Genomic DNA, 22392 nt, shown 5'->3' with positions numbered 1-22392 from the left:
TCCAGCAGGTACCACTCTTGTCTGTGGCAGCTGCCACACCTCACTCTTGCAGCAGTGGCAGAGCTTCCAGCTGGCTGATGTGCCTGTTCTCCAGCGCCTCTATGTTGTCCCCCTTAATCAGGCTACCAGTCCTCTCCATCCTTCCCAGTCTCCTCTGCAAGAAGGAAAAAACCCAGGACCTATGGAGTGCATACCGGAACCTAAGGCTTCCCATGACGCCTGTTTTCTCTGTGGTCAAGAGTGCGGAGGAGATGTGAGAGTAGCATACGCACAGGCTGGTGTTGGCAAATCTCGGGGTGTGATGTACTTTCCTTTCATCAACATGTTGCCGTGTCCACCCAATGCTCAGGGGGTGAGAAACGGCCGTGTACACTGCTGCCCACAGTGCCACTTTATCCTGGAGGAGATCTGGGGTGCGTATAGACTCAGCCTTAGTGAAGACCTCATCACCTCTGTCAGCTCCTTCCTCGTCAGGTATCATGCTGCCATGTCCATTGAGGCGTCTGGACCACCTCACTCTCAGACAGGGGGGGCCTCGCGCACCAGCAGCTCCATGTCAGTGTGCTACCTGTGTGGAGCTGAGCTGTGTGCAGGAGCGGAGTACCAGCTGCATGTCAACCCACCTGGTCGCTGTGGGGAGAGGGAGCCTTTCTTCCCATTTCTGACGGTCCACGCTCCCGCTCCCCATGCCAAGCCAGTTGACGCCACAGGCCTGGTGTCAGCATGTAACCTTTGTTACCATGACCTGCACGCACAGTGGGCCCAACATGAGAGAAAGGGCCTGGGTCCCTCCACCCCTTCTACCTCTAACTTAACCAGTGCCAACTACCAACCCCCCAGCTCGCCCTGGGCCCGTCAGTACAGCTGTGAGGCTTTTGTGTGTTTCTTCTGCAGGCAGGAGCAGCGCAGGCACTGTAGGCTGTGCGCTGTCACTGTGGCCAGGCTACCTGTGTTTTTGTACGCACCTCGCAGCTCACGCATGCTCCTGGTGGATGATGGGAGGAGGTTGGTGATTGGCTCATGTGTGGAATGTAAGGCAATGGTGCAGGTGGGACAGAGCATGCAGCAGGACAGGACTAAGATGGGACCTGGGGCCTCAGACGGGGAGAGGAAAGACCCAGAATCAGCCTCTCCACAGTCTAGACACAAGGTAAGAACAAAGCTAACAGCTGGATGTCACTCAACACAGTGTTTTCCTTCTTTTTTCCTTATGTTGTTTTAATTGCAATTCAATCCTGATCAGCTTTGCTAAAATGACAGTTTCCTGCCATCTGTATACCCCCTACACTCACACAATCACACACACACACACACACACACACACACACACACACACACACACACACACACACACACACACACACACACACACACACACACACACACACACACACACACACACACACACACACACAAACAATAGCTGTGCAGACTGTGTCCTGATATGACCTCTGAGTCCAATGACAAGGGCTGATTGAGAAATGTAGGGTAATAATCATGATTAAATGTATTAATGTGCTTGAAACTGCTTACTTTTTAGTACAATACTGCATTGTGCTCTGGGCAGAAAGAAGAGTGCGTTCATGCGTGCGTGCGTGCATGTGTGCGTGCGCGTGTGTGTGTGTGTGGTTGGAGACTGAAAAGACTCAAATATTTATCAAAACTTCCTTCTATAAACACCAGTGGAAAACTATGGGGATCTGAAGGCCAAGGCCAGCCCTGTGTTTTCTGTGTACATGTGAGTGTGTGTGTTTATTTGAGCAAGCATGACTGAGTATGTCTCACCTCATGCTGAACAGTTTGTTTTGATTTGAGTGCTGTGAGGGGTATTTTCAAGGAAGTCAGTTTAAAACATGGCAATATTTCTTTTGACAATAATTGTGACAATTGTTGAAACAGAGATGCGAAAATAAATGCCCACTCTGCTGTTTAGACCTGTTTTACTTGTTGCACAAACCCCATTTCCTAAAAAAAAAAATCTAACTGATTGTTTAGAAGTGTTCAGTTGAAGTCTGGATATGGAGAACAATGATGTAAATCATCTATCAGTGTCAAATTAAATCTAACTACTTTGTATAACGGAAATAGAAATACGAGGTAAAGAAAGTATAAATTGGCCCTGTCTTAGGGGTTTTAAATTGATTTCTTCTATCGATGTACAGTTTAGTGAGATGCAACCAAAATGACAAGTATGACATACATTACACTATTCATATGAATATGTGAATGTAGGCAGCCCAGACACTAAACAGTATCCACAAGTGTTTCACAACTCAAACATAAAACAGTGTGCTCTGCAGCATCTGGCATTAAACATTACAAAGGTCACACCTTCAGTTATTTACTATTATCAATATATTATTATTAAAATATTGACACATTTTCATAACACCCATGAATAATGTAATTAGTTATTTGATAACTGATCCCTGTTGATGCCATGAAGCACTAATTCTCTCTCAGGAGTGTAGTAAGAGCACAGTGTTACTCCCCACACTCCCTCATTCAGTCATTCAAGGACATTGTGCCTACAATTCATCCCATATTTGCTTAATCTGGCGAAGATGTTTGTTTAAAGACTTGGTACGTGACAACAATTGAGTAGTGTGTTTTGTCATAATGCTGGTTTCTGTGGATATTCATTTCTGTATCTTGTATCAAGTGTTGTTGAGTTAAGATGCTTGAATAAGTGGTCCAGATGGGTTTACTCAGTAAACATTACATCTGTACACTTTCTCTGAGGAGAGATCATCCTGTCATCAGTCATGTTTGTGCCTTTTTGTTGCTTCTTAGTCTTTCCACAGTTTTCTTTTTTGACTCCTCTCTCATCAATACACATAAACTCCTATTCCTGCTGGTAAAACGTTGATAGCAGAGCTTTTTCAGATGAGCACTAGCCAGGCTGTAGGCTGTGGGGACACTGTATGCGGAGGACCAGGGCAGGACATTTGAGGATGGTGATGTGTTAATGGAGGAGCATTTAGCCAGTGAGAGACGACCCTATGAACAGATCTCTCATGCAAACAAACACTGTGAGTGTCCGAACATGCATGACACGTGAAGAACATCTGTGGATGCCATTCACACTCAGCAACCTCAGCATGTTGCTCACTCAAACCAGTTGTCTGGTGATGTCAACCTATTTCTCTCTCTGTCCCTTAACAAAGTGCTTTGAGCAATCAAAGGTCCTGTACAATCTCCAAATTTAAGGCTGTATTACTCTTCAGAACGTTTCCACGTGAGCCAGTCCCAGATGAGCTCATAGCAATCATATGTAAGGGGATACTCCGGAAATAGAGTATAATTTTGGGACCTGTTTTTCTTCCCACTAAGGTTAGGGGGATCATAAAGTGGGAGGCATGAGAGGGGTGGCAGGGTGGGCAGGGTTTTAGCTGGTCATTTTGGACCGGGACGGTTGCAGGTGTCAGTTTTGGCCTGATTGAGGGAGTGACCTTATGGCTGAGATAGTGCCAGTGTGTGTTTCTGTGGGGGGTGTGGTGCAAACGAGTAGTGTGTGTGTGTGTGTGTGGGGGGGGGGGGGGGAACAGGTGTTTTGTCCTCTGGTGTCATGCTTGAGAGGGTCTTTCATCACTGGTGTTTGAGCAGTCAGGAGGGAGTACCCATCTGGTTCCCCTTAGCACTATGTCTGCACTTGAGGGATCTGTACAAATATAAACACAGAGTCATGTACAGTATTGTATTGTATTTTGTTAAGTTTTTCATGTTGCAAACCCTCAAAATACAAAAATGCAGCAGGAACAGATCCAGAAAGGAATTTATATTTAATGTTTACAATCAGAGACATAACTAGGACCAAGACAGAGACATTGAACCCTTAATTAAGGCTCCAAAGAGATCTTACTTTTAACAGTCATCATTATACTGCTTGGTTTGGTGTAAACATTATAGTGCATGTACGAATGCATCTTGTTAAGTGTGAAAAGGGTGAATGATGCTGTGTTGGGTGACTTTCCCGCTTGGTAAGACATTAATTAGCACATGAAATAAGATCTGCCACACGACACTCTTGAAGCTGTTAAAAGTAACACACAGGTGTGCACACAGACACAAGTGATGGGTGGTTATCATGTTCTCTGTTCTGCTTCTGTGGGTTTAATTAGTATGTTGGACATGACCTTTGCCAGGTGCTAGTATAGACGACCAGCTGGCGACTGAGGAGAGGGGGCTGGTCAGTGACACTTGCACTCTCAGTAAAACAGATGTCCATTGACTGTACTTTTTAAACTTTATACAGTTTTATACAACTGTTTGGGCACTCCTAGACAAATGTAATGTTCAGTTTGTTTTTTATTTTCTTTTAAAACTGTTTAAGGGAAGTGTTAATTCAACTCTGTGGTCATTTTGTAGGCTGTAGTTTGCCGTGCTGTTGCGTGTGCCGTATTCTACTGACAAGTGTGCTGTTATATTGTCCACCCCATTTATATCAGTGAGGGAAGGGATAAATAGTAATGCAATGCCACATAACCCCAAAACAGAATATATCCCCATGTCCATGCTAACACGCGGCCAGGTTTATATTGACTTAGCCTTTTCGACCTAATTTTTTTTATATATACTGCACCTACCAGATGTGTGTGGTGTCAAACCTGCAGAATATCCCATAATTGGTTTGTGTGCCACACATGGTGCACCATAGGTCAGTGAAAAGAAGGCAGTCTCAGTATCTTACCTCCCTAAATAACACGCTAATTGCATAGGTTGTAAATTCAATGAAAGGTGCAGCTGCCCTGTACACTGAATCCCTAGTAGCACCAGGTGTGCTGTAGGTGGGCCTGGACTTAAGACTTAAGAACAAGGTGTCCTCCAACAGATGGTAAGGCCCCCACAGAATGAAGCTTATAGCTGAACCTCCTGCTTCCCTGCAGCCAACACAGTCTCCTCTGCTACTACAAGGGCATACTATATTGAAACGGCAAATAAATCGATGATTAGTCAGGCCTTTCAATTATAAATGCTGTGGGATTGAATGTAGATACAGAACATAAGCAAGCCTCTCAGACGCCGACACAGTCATACGTGTGAATACAGTGTGAGTCTGTATCCATACACATGATCTTTATCTTTGAATGGCAGTTTTCTGAGTGACTGTTTTGAGTGGATGATTATTGTTGGCCTGTTTAAAGAACAAATACGTGTTTCTGTGACTGAGTTCAATCAATCAGTTGATATGTGTGTACAGGAAGAGTTTGTGTGTTGCATGTGCTCATGTTTTCTCTGTTTATATACTGCTCCTTTTTGATGCACATGTGTGCGCAATGCGTGTTCATGTTTGGTGTAAAAAATCGTCTGTGTTCTCGTTGCATGGCCCAAATCCTATAAGGGAGGTATTTGCTGTGACAGGAAAAACATGCCGGCATCCTGACAGTGTCGCCGAGTAAGATTTATGGCATAGTGAAAGAAGAAATGAATGCAAAATTACACATTAAATTTAGACGCAATGTTGAAAACGAAGGGAAAGACATTACCCTGAGTGAATTATCGGAAAAAGACAAAGAGAAAAGAATAGTGGGAGGGTGGGAGAAGGTGAGGGAGTTAATGGGATTTAAATTGCAGCCAGAAGAATACACAAGAAAAAGGAGTCGCATTCTTATTATGTTATCATAAAAAGAAATATTACATCATGCTAGCCACGGACTGTGTTTTACCCAGAAAGGGTATTCTATTAAGATAGTTACTGTGAGGTATGTGAGATGTTGTGGCCTAAACACATGGTGTGAGCTGTCCATGTGCATGCCAGTGTGAGCTGTGTGTGTGTGTGTGTGTGTGTGTGTGTGTGTGTGTGTGTGTGTGTGTGTGTGTGTGTGTGTGTGTGTGTGTGTGTGTGTGTGTGTGTGTGTGTGTTTGGTCAGAACCGTTCATATTGCGTGTATTGTGTAAAGTTTCTGCAGCTGTGCTTCTCTCCTCTCCCAGCAGTGCTGTCTGACAGACAGCCTTGCGTTTCACTGGGAATCCTCTGGTATTTGAGGGGCTTAATTTCAAAGCTGCTGGAGGTGGGTTTTGATTTAGCTCTCAAAGCTTTAATCACTCTCTTCCCGCTAGCCTCTCTCGGTGCTGCATTCTTGCCCATATCTGAATGGAGAGATCAGATCGTGCTTGGAGTGGATGAGATGGATGTGTTCCAGTGTTTCAGGTCTTCCCTTTTATGTCTCAACCCTGCAAAGACAAACCCGTATTCAAGCCACTACTAGTTTGAGGGGCACAACGGCACCCCTGACCTGTCTCGTAACTCTTAGCTCTACCTACTGCATGGTGTGTCTTGGTCAGTGTTTGACACTGCAGGCCTTGGCCCTCTAACTCTTTGTAATGTCAAAGGTGGTGTGTGAGGTTTCTGTGTCAGTCTTCAACATATTGAAAAAGAGAATCCTTTGATCTAGCCACAGTAACCCACTTTCATCTGTTGGCACATAGTAGATACAGTACATGGAAGCAGGCCAGATGTATGAAGAGAAAACAATATAGGACTCAGAGATGTCATCCATTCTTTTTAATGAAAGTTGCATATGGCCAAAAGTTCTGTCTTGTGCTGTTCACTGCACATCAGTTGCAGTTTCCCTGAACATTCTGGTCTTGCAGACTCTACACATGAATAAATTTTAAAGCTTAGAAAAAGAGCTTGTCTTGGCTTTGGAAAAGTTTTATAAATGTTAACTATCTTGGCTTATTTATTTAATTTAAAAAAAATAAAAATTGTTAAGCTGTCTCAGTCGAGACACCTCTAAGGCAGGTGGTCCAAAGGGAAAAAATGATATTTATACTGCTGGGTTTTTGTTTGTGAAAGTAACTGTGGTTGGCCATTGCAACAACTGGCAGTGAGGCTAAGTCGCAGAACCATATCCAGCTCATGGTTGTATTGTAAGAACTGGACCTACTCCCACTTGCTTTGAATAGAAATCACCCCCTCACTGTATTAGCCAAAAACATTTTCTTGCTTCCAGATTTGCTTTGTATTCGTGTTTCTCCCACTCAAACCTGCAGACACATAAAAATACATTTGCTGCACTCTGGGGAGGTTTTGCTAATATAAAATCTTCATGGGTTAAAAATTCAATAGTACAAATTATAAATATTGATCTTGTCTGCGGTCCTGTCAGCACTATTACATGTCTTTTAATAATAGTGGTCTATGTGTGAAATGCTTTTTGATTATTTTTGGTCCTCCTTTGCGAAAGATTGGCATCGAGGCTGAGTTGCCACACAATAGTCAGCTGTGTTGGCTCTATTTCACTTATTAGTAATTTGTTTGCATGGTTGAAAGTATTTCATGTTTCAAGCAACACCGTATCAAGACTAGGTGAGAACTTAAGAATATACAGTATTCAGACCCCTTTAAATTTTTCACTCTTTGTTTCATTGCAGCCATTTGCTAAAATCAAAAAAGTTCATTTTATTTCTCATTAATGTACACTCAGCACCCCATCTTGACAGAAAAAAACAGAAATGTAGAAATTTGTGCAAATTTATTAAAAAAGAAAAACTGAAATATCACATGGTCATAAGTATTCAGACCCTTTGCTGTGACACTCATATTTAACTCACATGCTGTCCATTTCTTCTGATCCTCCTTGAGATGGTTCTACTCCTTCATTGGAGTCCGGCTGTGTTTAATTAAACTGATTGGACTTGATTAGGAAAGGCACACACCTGTCTATATAAGACCTTACAGCTCACAGTGCATGTCAGAGCAAATGAGAATCATGAGGTCGAAGGAATTGTCCAAGGAGCTCAGAGACAGAATTGTGGCAAGGCACAGATCTGGCCAAGGTTACAAAATAATTTCTGCAGCACTCAAGGTTCCTAAGAGCACAGTGGCCTCCATAATCCTTAAATGGAAGAAGTTTGGGACGACCAGAACTCTTCCTAGACCTGGCCGTCCAGCCAAACTGAGCAATCGTGGGAGAAGAGCCTTGGTGAGAGAGGTAAAGAAGAACCCAAAGATCACTGTGGCTGAGCTCCAGAGATGCAGTAGGGAGATGGGAGAAAGTTCCACAAAGTCAATTATCACTGCAGCCCTCCACCAGTCGGGGCTTTATGGCAGAGTGGCGGCCCGACGGAAGCCTCTCCTCAGTGCAAGACATACGAAAGCCCGCATAGAGTTTGCCAAAACACACATGAAGGACTCCCAGACTATGAGAAATAAGATTCTCTGGTCTGATGAGACCAAGATTGAACTTTTTGGCGTTAATTCTAAGCGGTATGTGTGGAGAAAACCAGGCACTGTTCATCACCTGCCCAATACAATCCCAACAGTGAAACATGGTGGTGGCAGCATCATGCTATGGGGGTGTTTTTCAGCTGCAGGGACAGGACGACTGGTTGCAATTGAAGGAAAGATGAATGCGGCCAAGTGCAGAGATATCCTGGAAGAAAACCTCTTCCAGAGTGCTCTGGACCTCAGACTGGGCCGAAGGTTCACCTTCCAACAAGACAATGACCCTAAGCACACAGCTAAAATAACAAAGGAGTGGCTTCGGAACAACTCTGTGACCATTCTTGACTGGCCCAGCCAGAGCCCTGACCTAAACCCAATTGAGCATCTCTGGAGAGACCTGAAAATGGCTGTCCACCAACGTTCACCATCCAACCTGATGGAACTGGAGAGGATCTGCAAGGAAGAATGGCAGAGGATCCCCAAATCCAGGTGTGAAAAGCTTGTTGCATCATTCCCAAGAAGGACTCATGGTTGTACTAGCTCAAAAGGGTGCTTCTACTCAATACTGAGCAAAGGGTCTGAATACTTATGACCATGTGATATTTCAGTTTTTCTTTTTTAATAAATTTGCACAAATTTCTACATTTCTGTTTTTTTCTGTCAAGATGGGGTGCTGAGTGTACATTAATGAGAAATAAAATGAACTTTTTTGATTTTAGCAAATGGCTGCAATGAAACAAAGAGTGAAAAATTTAAAGGGGTCTGAATACTTTCCGTACCCACTGTAGTTGTCCTGTTGTACACTGTCAGAGTGGAATGAGAACTCTCAATTGCAAACAAACACGGGAAGTCACAGCAATCTGCCGACCATTGGTGCAACTTTAAACTCTCAGTCAATCAGTGACAAATGGCTGATCCTACTGTTGCACTCCAGACAAAAATAGATTTGTCAACCCAAAGACTAAATTGTTGTGGAAGTAATGTAGCCTCCTTAGCTACTTAAGTACTTTTGACATTTAAGTGTATCAACACTGGTAAATTTGCTTGTTTGGCTACTTAGCTAATCTAACTATTAGCCAAACGTTGCCGTTAATTAGCAGGGACACACCCTTTCTGTGGCTACTTAGACTCATATTATTTGTAAATTCAATGCAAATCATTATAAAACTGAAAATATTAGTAGCAAACCAACAAATAGCTAGCTGTTGATCAGGTTTATGTAATAAAGATAAGTTGGTAATTTCTTTTTTTCTTCCACATGACTGTAATTAGCGACGTTTGTGTGGTTTGATTTCAATGCAGGAAATGCAGAGAGACAGACAGCTAGAGAGCAGTGGTCTTGCACAGAATAAAACACTGGGAGTCAGATGAACATTTTTTTGTGTGAGTTACAATGTAATTGGGAAACTTCAGGATGATCAGCATTAACGTTTAGGAGCTAATTTGTCATTCCTGCAAATGTCTGCTAAAGTACCAAGCCAAATGGCATAGGTGTGTTCATGTATAGGTTGGCAGTCCAGATGGAGCAACATCAACAAATAAAATCATAAAAGACGCTTGAATGGTAAAATTCTCTGGTGGACAATTGATGAGAGGAGAGAGAAAAGGAGGAAAGAAGGAGAGAGTGATTGAATTGTCAGAAGATTCTTCCCATCCTGTGTCCGTGTTGTTTATTGCAAATGAGTGAATAACCGTGTTGTAGCACACAGCACTGCAACTGTGAATAAGTGCATGGCAGTGCTGCTTTTGAGTTGCTATTGATTTTCTTTAAGGAAAAAGGTGTTGATGTTGGGACCAACGGGGTGGTGGAGAAGGAAGTTGTGGTTTTAGGGCTTGACAGTGTCAGACCTTTGGAAATCTGGGTGCAGTTTGGTGCAGTTTGTAGCTGACAGATGAAGACATGCTGACCTTTTAACCCTGCAGAGCCAAGTAGAGAGAGGATATCAATCTGGTGCAGCACTCAGGGACAGGGTCACCAGAGGTCATATGTCGTAGAAACTATATATGATTTGACACACCTGTTTAGCCTTTTGACTTTAAAATATACTTTAACATTCTTTGTGATTCTGTCTGTAAACCCTTTCAAAAGGGCAGGCATGAGAGACTTTTTCTCAATGCCTGTCTGTTGGCAGCGGGCAAAAGGCCAGTCACTGGAAAGGTCTAAACAGATTGTTGAGTGACCATATTCCAAAGAAATATTCAGAAAATAAATAATACATTTAATGTCATCACGCTGATTGTGGGGATTCCTCAGAAAGTTGTTTCACTTTCCATGTCTGGGAACTTCACTTTCTTTTTATATCTCTGACTTGACTTTGAGGGAGCTGTTGCTTCAGACACCAGTGAGATAATGAAATACAACCCATGAAGTCCACTTTCAGAGCTGTAAAATGCTCTAAGACAGCGTTTTACAGCTCTGAAAGATGATCACAGTGGCATTGATTGTGCCTTTTGTGGTGACAGTAGTAAACAGTATTAATACAGTACTCACATTATACTAGGAATGTCCTCTTTCACTGATATGACTGGCCAACCATCTATTTGTTGCTGCGGCATTTTTGTCACTTTTACCATTCAGTCGCTGCAACGCCAGTCAGTCTGAGCACAGCCTTGATCGCAATGTATCAAATTGTTGCAAGTTGACCTTTTATTCAATTGAATTGAATTGTAACCCATGTACTGTGTCTAAATGCTTACTGAGTTGTTAGAGGTTAATAAATATACAAATGCCTCCTCTCTTATTCTTTTGTTTTTGTTTGCATTGGTTGTTTCTTGTGTCAAATACAACACAACCACAATAACTTTTACAACCTCTGTGACCCTGGAGGACACCTGGTTCTCCAAAAACTGTCCTTTTTGAGGTTGAAACCTTACACACCTATGGTACACACACACACACACACACACACACTGGTATGTTCACTTATTTTGGCTGGTTACACCTCCTCCCAGGACTGTGTAGTTGTGTACAGGCTATGCTTAACTGAAATTTCTTCGACTCTTCAATCAGCTTTTAGGACGGAGCAGGTTACACATTTGTGATCACTCATGGTATATTGAGTTGGGCTGAGTAATAAGACAAAAATAACTGCAAGTGGAAAACCCCTGTAAAGGTGTGCATCATCTTCTTTACTCATCCACATCCGCTAAAGAGAATAGGAATGCATAATTGTCTACCATCGGTTTATGTGGTGACACACTAGTGGATGGCAGGCGCACTGACTTTGACTATGATTGTTACCGAGAGGCCACCATGTTCTATGGTTTTTGTGCGAAAATAGGTTTTCTTTCAGCAAAACCTTTTTTTAAGTCATTGAAACGTAAATATTTAACAATGTATAATTATTTTTACCTGTCAATCTTGCCTCCCTAAAAAGTAATATCCACATCCAATGGACTCGACAGTGTGAAAAGTGAACAAAGAGGGCCATGTCCCCACTGTGAACTGTTTTCAAAAGTGTTTTTGTGGGTGCCCATTTGGCACCAAAATATGTGAATGCAATGAGCCAGGAAACCTCTTGTCAACTGTGAAGCTTGGAGTCCTGTGAGAACCAAGTCATGTGAGTTTGGAGTGCAGTGTTGGTGTAATGTGGTCTGTTGTCTGGGTCCTAAGTGAGGTTTGTGTACAGGCGACATGTGCTGCTTCTGTTTCATTGTTGTCATGATCTTTTTAGTCTTTGAGTTTTCTGGACTGTACAACATGGACATGGTAACTTCACCCACATGTTTATCATTGGATTTAGGTTTACAGCCTTTTCAGTTGTCATAGGGAAATGTCAATCAAACAACCGCCACCTCACAAATATATCTCTTTTAAAGCCTTGAACAAGTTTTACATGAAATAGACATCAAAGTCTGTGTACAAGTCATGGGGAGTACGAGTACTTATGTGAAATAAGGTTTTATAAAGCCTTTTTGGCTCCAAAGGAATACATTGCTTCAGGTGATGGTCCTTGAGTCCGCATTGGTTAGATCTGAAGACTACTTTTTGACAAAGAAGAAGAATGCTGGGAATATAAAGACACATCAGGTTCTGCAGCAGTGATTTAAAATCTTTTGGTAAAACTGTCCCTCATGAGACTGACAGTGTTGTAGAAGTTATAGAAGTTAAATCAATGCAGTAATCTTTTGATTTATAAAGTACTGATATTACAGTGTGTACATTAGAAGGATTGCCATTTCCTGTAGGAACTGATACCTTTATGTAAAACTTATCAAGGATAAAGTAGTTCTCAGAGAAGTTGAGGGGGTGTGCAGTTGCTTCTGTGCGATGAGTTTTCTGCTAGATCCCGTGGATAGTTGTAGCATTGAGCCCTTGTCTTGCGGATGCTGTTCTAGCTTCCTACATGATTAGAAGATTCTTTGTTACTCTGCAGAAAATTGCTTCTTTTGTTTTGTATAAATGTGGTTTTGTTTATTTCTTTTATTTTTTTTACCAGTTAAGTTTGAAATATGCAGCAGCACACGATTTCTGGCAACTATGCTGGATGAAACTTCTTTTCAAACCAAACAAAGCCCTCAGGGACTGGCAGTGAACAGCGTACATCCTGATGTTTGTCATAGACATCTTCTGTACCGAACATCTGCTTTGCAGAAAATTCTCCTGTATTGCCACACTGGAGCCTGGCATGATGTGGCAAGAGGCCAACGTGGAAGTGTGGTTACACTGTAAAGGCTGTCATGCTGCACTGGAGTCTGGGCTTTGCACTAGTAAACCTGGTTTGACTGTGGTAATTATAGAGGACAGAGGGTAATGTAACTATAGCTCAGCCCTCTCTGCCAGCTGCCTTCTGGCCATAACAAAGTCACGTATAAATGCATACATCCATAGACTTGAACTCACACACACACAGACACACACAGACACACACAACACACAACACAGAGAGTGTAATCTTTATCGTCATTTACATACAGAACAGCTGCAAGTGTGTGTGACTGGGTGTGTTTGTGAACGTGTGTCTGCCAGGTGGTTGGGAGCACTGGCAGGTGTTTGCTCTTGTGCTGGCGAACGCAGCTGGATTGTGCCACAGCTGTACGTCTGTATGTCTGTGTGCATGTGTGGTTCTGCACCTGGACACAACTGTATTGTGTGGCAGCACAGTAGCTAATAGCAGACCTATTTCCTTGCCAGACTTTTAACATGTAACTTATGCTCTCAGCTGACTGGATATTATTCATTGCTATTAGGTGCTACTCATTAGTCTTGCTCTTTTGGACCTCCCAAGTGTTGCTGAAGGTCCGGGTGAATGTGATTTTTCATTCTTTGGCTCTTCCCCTTCCCACTTTCTTTCACTTGCTCTTGTGCCTGCCCTCCTGCCCGCCCTGCTGATATTTCTAATGGGGTGAAGAGAGGGAAGACTCACCCTCACCCTGCTGTCAGGACAACTGGAGATGTCAGCTGGAGCACTAAAGAGCTCTACGTAATGGACTAAATATACTATGCACCCTCTTCCCCTACACTCAGCACACAGGCAATCCCTGGTTCCAACCAACCAGTCACTAGATCGCTTCACCTCTTTCTGTCAGCCACCCAAAGAAGAGATAAAGATTAACATTACTGGTGATCTTGTGGGAGCTTATTTTGGCTGAAGGAGACATTCCCTTCTTGGATTTCTCCCTCCTCCTCTAAGCATGCCCAAGTCCTGGCCCTGACCCCCTCCGCCCACACCATGCCGCCCAGCCACCTGGTCTATCACATACTCAGCTTGTCCTGCCAGCTCCAGGACAGCTGGGAAGAAGGAGACAGGGAGGGAGTTTTGGACTAAGCCTTTGAGGCTGGAGCCCATGATGCCTCTGGAAGAATGCAGACTATACAGTAGCCCTGGCACGTTTAGTATTATGTGGTCTCTACACTGTGCACCAAAAGTGGATCTCCAGCTTGGAGTGACCACATGGCGGTGGCACTCAGATGATGTCATACACTTTGTATAGGAATTGTCAGGTATTGGTTGTTTGAAGAGCCGATTGCTGTGTATCATCTGACATTTTGTAATGACTTAGTTTGGGTTGTGATCCTGTTGTGTTGGTAATCCAAAGCATCATGCAAGATCAACTTCAACAGAAATGCTCTCACTGACCAAGCCATAAGTAGGCAGACACACAAATATGAACACACACACTTATAGTTAGGAGTTATTGAGACTTTGTGAATAGTTTCCATGGGTGAATATTTCCCCACACTGACATGACCACACTATGAGTCAGAAATAAACTGATACAGTTTCTATATCAGTGTGACAGAGATACCACAGATACTTCCAGGAGGCTTGTCATGATTTATTTGTTGCTTTTTGCCTGCTATCCCTTTCAAGTATGCCATTTGCAGCGCTGAAATGTTATTAATATAGATTTAATGTGGCTGTTTACCACTTCTGGTTACGTTTATGACTCAGTGAAAGCATGCCTAACCTAATCCAAGGCTATGAGGCTAGCAGGATGCTAACACACGACCTGCCAGCTTGGTCAGTGGCATTTCCCACATGTTCAAAAGTTGTGTGCAATGTGGACCAACATGCTATTCACGGTTTACTCGCCTCAAGGCCACAGCGAAGTAGCCAGAGTGGTAAGCCACCGCAGTAGCTGCATTGTTACTCACATGTATCAAGATTTATCATATGTTTCCCAACTGGAGGCGTAACATGGATGAAGTACATCTCTATCTTGGTAGAGGAGAAGCATTATGAAGAGAAGAATGAGATTATGAAACAAAGTGTTTTCTCCTCAAAGACTTTCCCGATTGTTATAAATACTTAAGTTGTTATGAGAGGCTATAGACACAGAGGGGCTCTAGATGTTTTTATGTTCCTCTCTTCTACAGGGGGCTATAAAAATAGCACTCGGCTCCAGTTAGGTGTCAGAGGTCTTCTTCCCTCTCTCTTTTTTTGTTCTTTTTTTTCTCCCAGCTGTGTCTTCAGTCCATCTCTCTCCTTCTCTCCCTGATCCATCTATCACCTCAGTCATCCTCTGTCTTTCTCCACACCCCCTTCCCCACCCCTTTTGCCCCCACACCCCCCTTTTCTTCTTTCTCCTCTTTCTCCCCTTTCTCCCCTTTTTCTGTCTCTTCTCCCCCCCTCCTCTTCATCTTTCCCTGTGGTATTAGCTGGGCCACATGTTAGCTGGCCTCTCCTGGTGGTGTGAGCCCCATGGCAGGCCCTGGCTCCAGGCTGACGCGTAGCTTGGTGTGTGTGTGTGTGTGTGTGTGTGTGTGTGTGTGTGTGTGTGTGTGTGTGTGTGTGTGTGTGTGTGTCTGTGTGTGTGTGTGTGTGTGTGTGTGTGTGTGTGTGTGTGTGTGTGTGTGTGTGTGTGTGTGTGTGTGTGTGTGTGTGTGTGTGTGTGTGTGTGTGTGTGTGTGTGTGTGTGTGTGTGTGTGTGTGTGTGTGTGTGAGTATGAGAGGAAGGACTGTAATGTGTTCCTGCATGCCTAACAGTGTGTGTGTGTGTGTGTGTGTGTGTGTGTGTGTGTGTGTGTGTGTGTGTGTGTGTGTGTGTGTGTGTGTGTGTGTGTGTGTGTGTGTGTGTGTGTGTGTGTGTGTGTGTGTGTGTGTGTGTGTGTGTGTGTGAGAGAGGGCGCTAACACAGTAACCTGATAGTGGTGCGGCTGTGCAGTACAGTGCGGAGCAGTGCTGTGATTTATCCCGCGGGCCCAGCAGATGGCTGCAACAGGAGTTTGTTTAAGTTTGCTTCAGAGCTGGGCAAGCAGCCAGGAGCACAGAGAAGGCTTGCCAGAAAAATGTTCACTGACTCTGGATGCCTAACCACACTACTCCCCCTCTCCTCTCCCTTCTGCCTCTCCCCCCTAACCCCTCACAGCCCCCTCAGTCCAACACACACACAGACACACACAATCTCTTGCAGACTTTCTGTCGCTACTCTCCTTTTACCCCTCTCTAATTTCTCTTTTTCCTCCCATCTGCTTCACACACATGCTTACATACATATACACACTCGCGCGCGCGCGCACACACACACACACACACACACACACACACACACACACACACACACACACACACACACACACACACACACACACACACACACACACACACACACACACACACACACTAGTTTGTGCATGCTTGACTGTTCTGTTGGTAACATCCTTGGTGCAGACATGATCTCACACCTCAGGAGGGGGTATTAAAGACTGATGAAGTGTCCATTTTGGTGGGGGTCCTCTGAACACAACCATATGACCGACACGTTGCCTCTGACACTGGAAGAGAGATGAATCTCTGCAGCATAAACACTAACAGACAGAGGCACACATGCACAGCCATGCACAGATTTACCATGTGCACACATAGCGGATGATTTATGAAATAAAGTCCAGCTGGATTCTGATGTCCGTTCATTGCTTTTTCCTCATTCTCTGAGATTCAAACTCTCTGTTTGCGAAGGTGATGACAAATCCTGTCACATCGCTTTAGGTCACCCGGGTGATAACTCTTGACCTCCCTCTCCACACGTAAGCTTAAATTTTTCCTGCCTTATCTCTCTCGGTTCTTTTATTTGCCTTTTCCTCTGCTCTGTATACTCCTCTTCCACACAGAGTTCATCAACACAAATTCAAGGTCACTATGACTAAATGACATAAAGCAAAAGACATCAAAGCAGACACAAATACATGGTGGTGAATGGGTGTTTTTAAGGGCTTTTAGCTCATGTGCAAGGTTGGGAACATTTTGTAAATGGTCTGGTACTGAAATTGACTAATTGGCAAAGTTGTAATCAAAAGTTTTTTGTACTGATACGGGTTGTTTTTAGTTTTTATACTTGACCAACCACAAAACCTTTGTATGATTAGACTCACTGTAATATTTTCATCAAATATACAAAGAAATATTCAACCATATGTTTGTATCAAAAATGTTTTTTATCAGTTATCCTCACATTCAGTTTATACGGTCCTATACAATATATCAGCTGTATTTACATTAAGGTATTTGATGTTTCATTAGTAATAGACGTATATTCTCTTGAGCATTTTGATGCAGGGCATTGTACACAGTGTATGTTTACAGAAAATGATTAAAGATTGACTGTCAGGCACATGAGGAAATGTATATTTTTGTCAGCCAGATCTCTACACCTAATTCATTCATAGATGACCCATAGTTATCCTGGCCGTTAAGAATTTGTGTGTGTGTGTGTGTGTGTCTGTGATGTGTTTGTTTTTGTATGCTGATTTCTTCATCTCCCTCATCATTATTGTGTTCCTCCACATGTTTCTCACGTTTCATTCTCACCCTTTGTGTATTCCCTGTGTCCTCAGTGGCTTCTCCAGTTCAGTGATGCCCAGTACTATCAACAAGACAGGTTATGTGAGAGAGTGCGTACTGAAGTCATGCATACACATAAATTATGGCGACCTTTTGTGTGTATATGAGTAATGTGTTTATGACCGTATGCATGACTAATTGTGGAAGCAGTCTGGGACATTGTGCTTCGGTACAGATCCTTATTTCCTCTAAACATCAGTCATTCTTACTGCTTGTTGTGCTTTCAGGTCAGAGACACACAGCTGAATGTTATCTGTTCCATGTAAGAGTTTGTTAAGAGTAACACTGAAATGTTTGAATTACTGGAGGAATCCGCTGCACACATAATATTTATAAGCTTTCTTGCATTACGGGTTTCATACTTTTACATATCTGTTTGTACACGGCTTCAAATATAATAGAGGGCAAATAAATGGTCAAGATAATACAGTGGTTCTTGTAGCTTTCAGCGTAGCTAATGCCAAGGGATACACTATAATGTTAATAAATTATAGAGGGATTCTGTAAAAGGCATTTTTTGCAGTTTCCAGCATTTTTTCTTTTTTAAAACCACTATGAGGAGCATATAGAGATATCAGAAAGTAACAATACCAGGCTAATAAATACTGGGGGTGTCAAGTCATTTGTAACTGTTTTCAAGGTATCCAAATGATATGTTTCATTCTCTCACAAGCTATTAGTGTAGCCTGTAATAATAACTTAGATTGAACATTTGTCTCTTGAATGAAAAATGAAATGATGCTTTGAAAATGTTGCTGACCTGTGACAGCACCAACAAATGTAAATTTTAATCAACAACATGTTGCCCATCTCATACCAAATATACTGTGTCATTGTCTGCTAACTTGAGAATAAAAAAAAAGAATAGCTTTAGCCTTTTTGACTGATGGTCATCTTTAAAGAAATAATACAATTGTATAGTGCTGTCCAGTGGCAACAAATGCTTGCTCAGTCCATTAATTAAATGTGCTGCCACATTATACACTTATTATTTCTGTAAAGCTCGGAGAGACTTGTCAGTATGACATCCACACTCTGCTGCTGCTTGCATGTGTTTTTTAAACCACTTCAAATGCAGTCAAGCGACATCAAACAGAAGGGACAAAAAGAGGAGACAGGTAAAGAAGAGAGAATTCTTTATTATGCTCCGAGTCCGCCTGCAGCTCTGCTCCTTGATGCCCTTGGAAGACAGGAAGTGAGTGGGTCACAGGTCAGGTAGCTTAGCAGCCTGCTAATGAATATTTATCTGTCAAGGTTACAGCCAGTTGACACAGATGTGCTTCTGCCAGACTCATTATTTTTAAGCGTGCTTGTGTCCACTCATTACCTTAATAAACTATTTATACCATAGCATACTAATCACTTTAAAATTGAGGCTAGATAGCCTGGATATTAGAGATACTGAAGATACCCTTCCCAAGCACCCTTTACTTCTGTCACCAAATTTGGACAAAAAGCTTCTAAAATATTTAAATTACTTAGATTTTTTTTTTTTTTTTTTTTTTTGTGCTTTATGTATTCAGTTAAACTGACATGAAGTTCTAAAAGGTGTTTTTAATCTCCACGTTGCAGGTAATAAAATTAAATAAAATGCTCTTTATTGATTGTTGTTCTGAAATTCTATTGTAATTGCAATTCTAGTCAGATATTGTGTCCTTTTATAAGCCCATTACTTTGTCCTGCTGTTACATTTTATGACTGGATCTGTGAGATTCATCAGCAATCCAAGAAGTCTCTTTCCATCCATAGCTGCGCATCACCTTTGATCTCCAATCCAATATGGATCAAATCCAGTACACCGTGGATCAGTGCATGAACACAGTATGACGATGGATCTCTGTGGGTTCTTGATCCCTAAAAACATTGAAATTCATAAGATAGTGTTACCCATGCCCTCACTGTCTCATGCATATGATAAGACTTGGTGTTTGGTCTAGTCCAGGTGGGGTTTTGTGAGCCAGTTGTTGTTCACCTGCTGGTTTGCCTGAGGAGAGCAGTAAGCACAACACTTTCTACAAACCAGAGCCTCAGACAGACTGACGCTGGTTGAGCAATGATCCGATGCTGTTTGACTTCCACTCAATGTGGAACATGTGTCCGTAGAATTGGACTGATAGCAGGCTTTGGATGAGTTCCCACAATGCACAGCTCCACAGGTGTCAGAGTTGGTCAGAGTTTTGTCCAAGCTTATGATTGTGTGAGAAAGGCAGTATGAGTCTTAATGTTTACATGTACACACATGAGAGTGTTTTTGAGCGCTGGAGCATCTTGAGTATCTGTCAGCAGAGATCAAAGCCGTCTTTCTCTGTTGTTTTCCTGTACTTTGGCTGAGTCAGTGTGCATGGAGTCTGAGTTGCTTTTATGGAGTGTTGCTGAGCTGGTCAGCCTGCATGCGTGGCTGTGGTCCTGTTGGATCTCTGTTATAGGCTGTTAAAACTGACTGACACTCCTGCTTTACAAGCTGCTATACATCAACCAGTAGACCTGCTGTAACCGTGGGAACACAGAAATAGTTCTGTTGGTGTGTGTGTGTGTGTGTGTGTGTGTGTGTGTGTGTGTGTGTGTGTGTGTGTGTGTGTGTGTGTGTGTGTGTGTGTGTGTGTGTGTGTGTGTGTGTGTGTGTGTGTGTGTGTGTGTGTGTGTGTGTGTGTGTGTGTGAGTCAGCGAGTAGTGGGGATCATTGTGAGGCAGAAACAGGGCCTGCTGCTGAACGATAAGGCCTGCTGACCTTGTAACCTTAAGCTCACTGTGACGAGGTCATCTCAAATTACACCAAGCCAAATGTTCCCTGTCTGCTAGCATTAAAACAGGAAGGTCTGAACGCCCTCGAACAGGAACCTTTCCTAACCCTGTGATGGATGATGGCCTTCTGCCCAACCTTATGTCCAATAAACACAGACAAATGGACAAACATGGGCACCCAGTGAAGGCCTTATGATATGGTCCTATATTATTTCACTCATGATAACATTGGTAAATGGAGGTAAAGATATCCCAAATTGGCAAATATTTTTTGTTAATTCATTTGAGGTCAAGAAAAAGCTAATGCTGGCAAATGTTTGTGTTGGCTCAGGTAGAAGAGAGGGTTAGATATTAGTCGAAGAGTTACTGGTTTGATCTTTGGCTCCCTTTGTCAAACTGTCTGTGGGCAAGATGCTGAATTCTCAGATTTATGTTTTTTTTGGGCAAAAATACCTGTGAAATTAATATAAAGAAATCAGAATTTTCCACCTTTCATCCACAACCCATTAAGCCAAGTGATCATGTGTGTGCACTTGGTGTGTGTGCCGAATAGGAGTTGTAGGTGAGAGTGAGGGCCATGTGTGTGGAGGAGCAGATTTCCTGTGTGGCATTGAATTGCCCTGCACTGAGGTAAATATTTGAGAACTGCAGGCACCATTAGGAGAGGGTCTGTCTTTGATGGGGGGAGGGGGGAAAGAAGGGAGGGGAAGGGGGGGTTCTGTGAGGCAGAGGATGATGTCAACTTTACCTCAGTGGATGACATTGAGAGAAAGAGAGACAAGAGGTTAGTGTCTACATGTAGTACAGTGAGTTTATCATTGAAAAGTAATTTATTTAATTTAAAATAGAGTTAAGTACACTGCTGACCTCTGTGCATTTGTTTGTTTGTTTGTGTATGTTTATTGAAAGTTAAATTACCCAGCACTTTCCTTGTGACATCCCCTCAATCACCTTTTCTCCACAGATTTTTGTGGCACCCGGGTTCTGTTCAGTGATATACATCCACATGTTTTGAACACAGATATCCTGATGAAGTTTGGCTCTCAACAATATTGCTGGACAATTAATTGAATAATCAATTGATTATGTTCAAATGCCAGCCATTTACTTTAACAATGACTTTTATTTTGTCCCCCAACCATAAGTGGCAAAAGCTTGCTCACAGAATGTCCAGCCAAGCTGCTTGGGACTCTTTGTTCTCACCCTTGATGTCTGTATCTTTGTCTTTTTCAGTTTCTCCCTCCTCAACTCTAAATCTTCCACCTCCTCCTCTCTTCCTCCTCCTCCTCCTCATTCTTCACCTCCTCTGTCTGCCTTAGTGCAGAGCAAGCCAATCTTCTCTGGCGCCAATGTTGTTTCTTTATTTTCCCCTCTGGAGGAGTCAGATTTATTGGTCCAATGTTTGTTTTTTTAATAACTAATTTTGGTTTGTCATTACTTATCCATCAGCATTACCAGACTCGTTTTTTACCTGCTCAGTGGTAAAAGGTAGTGTTAAATGCTTAGTGAGCTATCTGGTATAAACCACATGTTTGTACTTGTGTGTGTGCACTTGCATGTGTGTTGGTGTGTGCATGTTCGTGCAGGAGTCAAGCACAGATGTTCTGTGAGGCTCCAGTTTTTAGGCAGCAGTTCTCCCTCTCCCCTCGCAGAAAAAAGGGAAGTGTCTAATAAAAGGCGGGCGTATGAGACAGAATGAGTCACACACACCCGCACAGAAAGAGAGAGAAAGAGTCAGCTTCCATCGATCTCTGAGCTTGTGAGAGAGAGAGAGAGAGAGAGAGAGAGAGCGAGTGAGCGAATGAGTGCAAGAGCGAGGCAGGAAGCAGGGAGGGAGGCTGTGCCAAGCTGGAGCTGAATTCCTGCCAAGAGTCTACTTGTTTGCTCGTCTGGCTGGAGCCAGAGGCTGACCTTATTAGCTGGGAGGGCAGCCGTCTTATTAAAACACATCTGGCGCTCAGGGAGCCCAAATAGTCCTCATATTGTCTTCCTGCTCGCTCCTGACCTTGCGTTACCTAGCAGGAATGCTGACAAGGGCTTCACGCATCTGTTGAGAGTTTCACCAGGGTCTCTCTCCCCCTCCTTCCCTCCCTCCTCCCCTCCTTTCCACCCTCGCTGTCTTTGCTGGCGCCTGCACGGTAGCTCTGTGGGACCTGTTTTTCTTCCTCCCCCTTTTTCCTCTTCCCTCCCACCCTT

The 22392-nt window shown here is 43.0% G+C and overlaps 1 protein-coding gene across 1 annotated transcript in view; it reads left to right on the top strand.

Moving 5' to 3' along the window:
- The first annotated feature begins 748 nt into the window (after positions 1 to 748).
- The window catches only part of gse1b (Gse1 coiled-coil protein b), a 175715-nt gene continuing 154071 nt past the window's right edge, over positions 749 to 22392 (top strand). The window contains exon 1 of the mRNA XM_069693620.1: positions 749 to 1150. Within this exon, the coding sequence (XP_069549721.1) occupies positions 980 to 1150 (171 nt within the window). The 5' untranslated portion in view covers positions 749 to 979. The remainder of the gene's footprint in view (positions 1151 to 22392) is intronic.

This window comes from Brachyistius frenatus, unplaced genomic scaffold (assembly GCF_029030835.1).
Source record: "Brachyistius frenatus isolate BFR_SWC_R1_liver_20210118 unplaced genomic scaffold, ASM2903083v1 Contig_15, whole genome shotgun sequence".
Classification (NCBI taxonomy): domain Eukaryota; kingdom Metazoa; phylum Chordata; class Actinopteri; family Embiotocidae; genus Brachyistius; species Brachyistius frenatus.
This window is presented reverse-complemented; position numbering and strand designations above follow the sequence as displayed.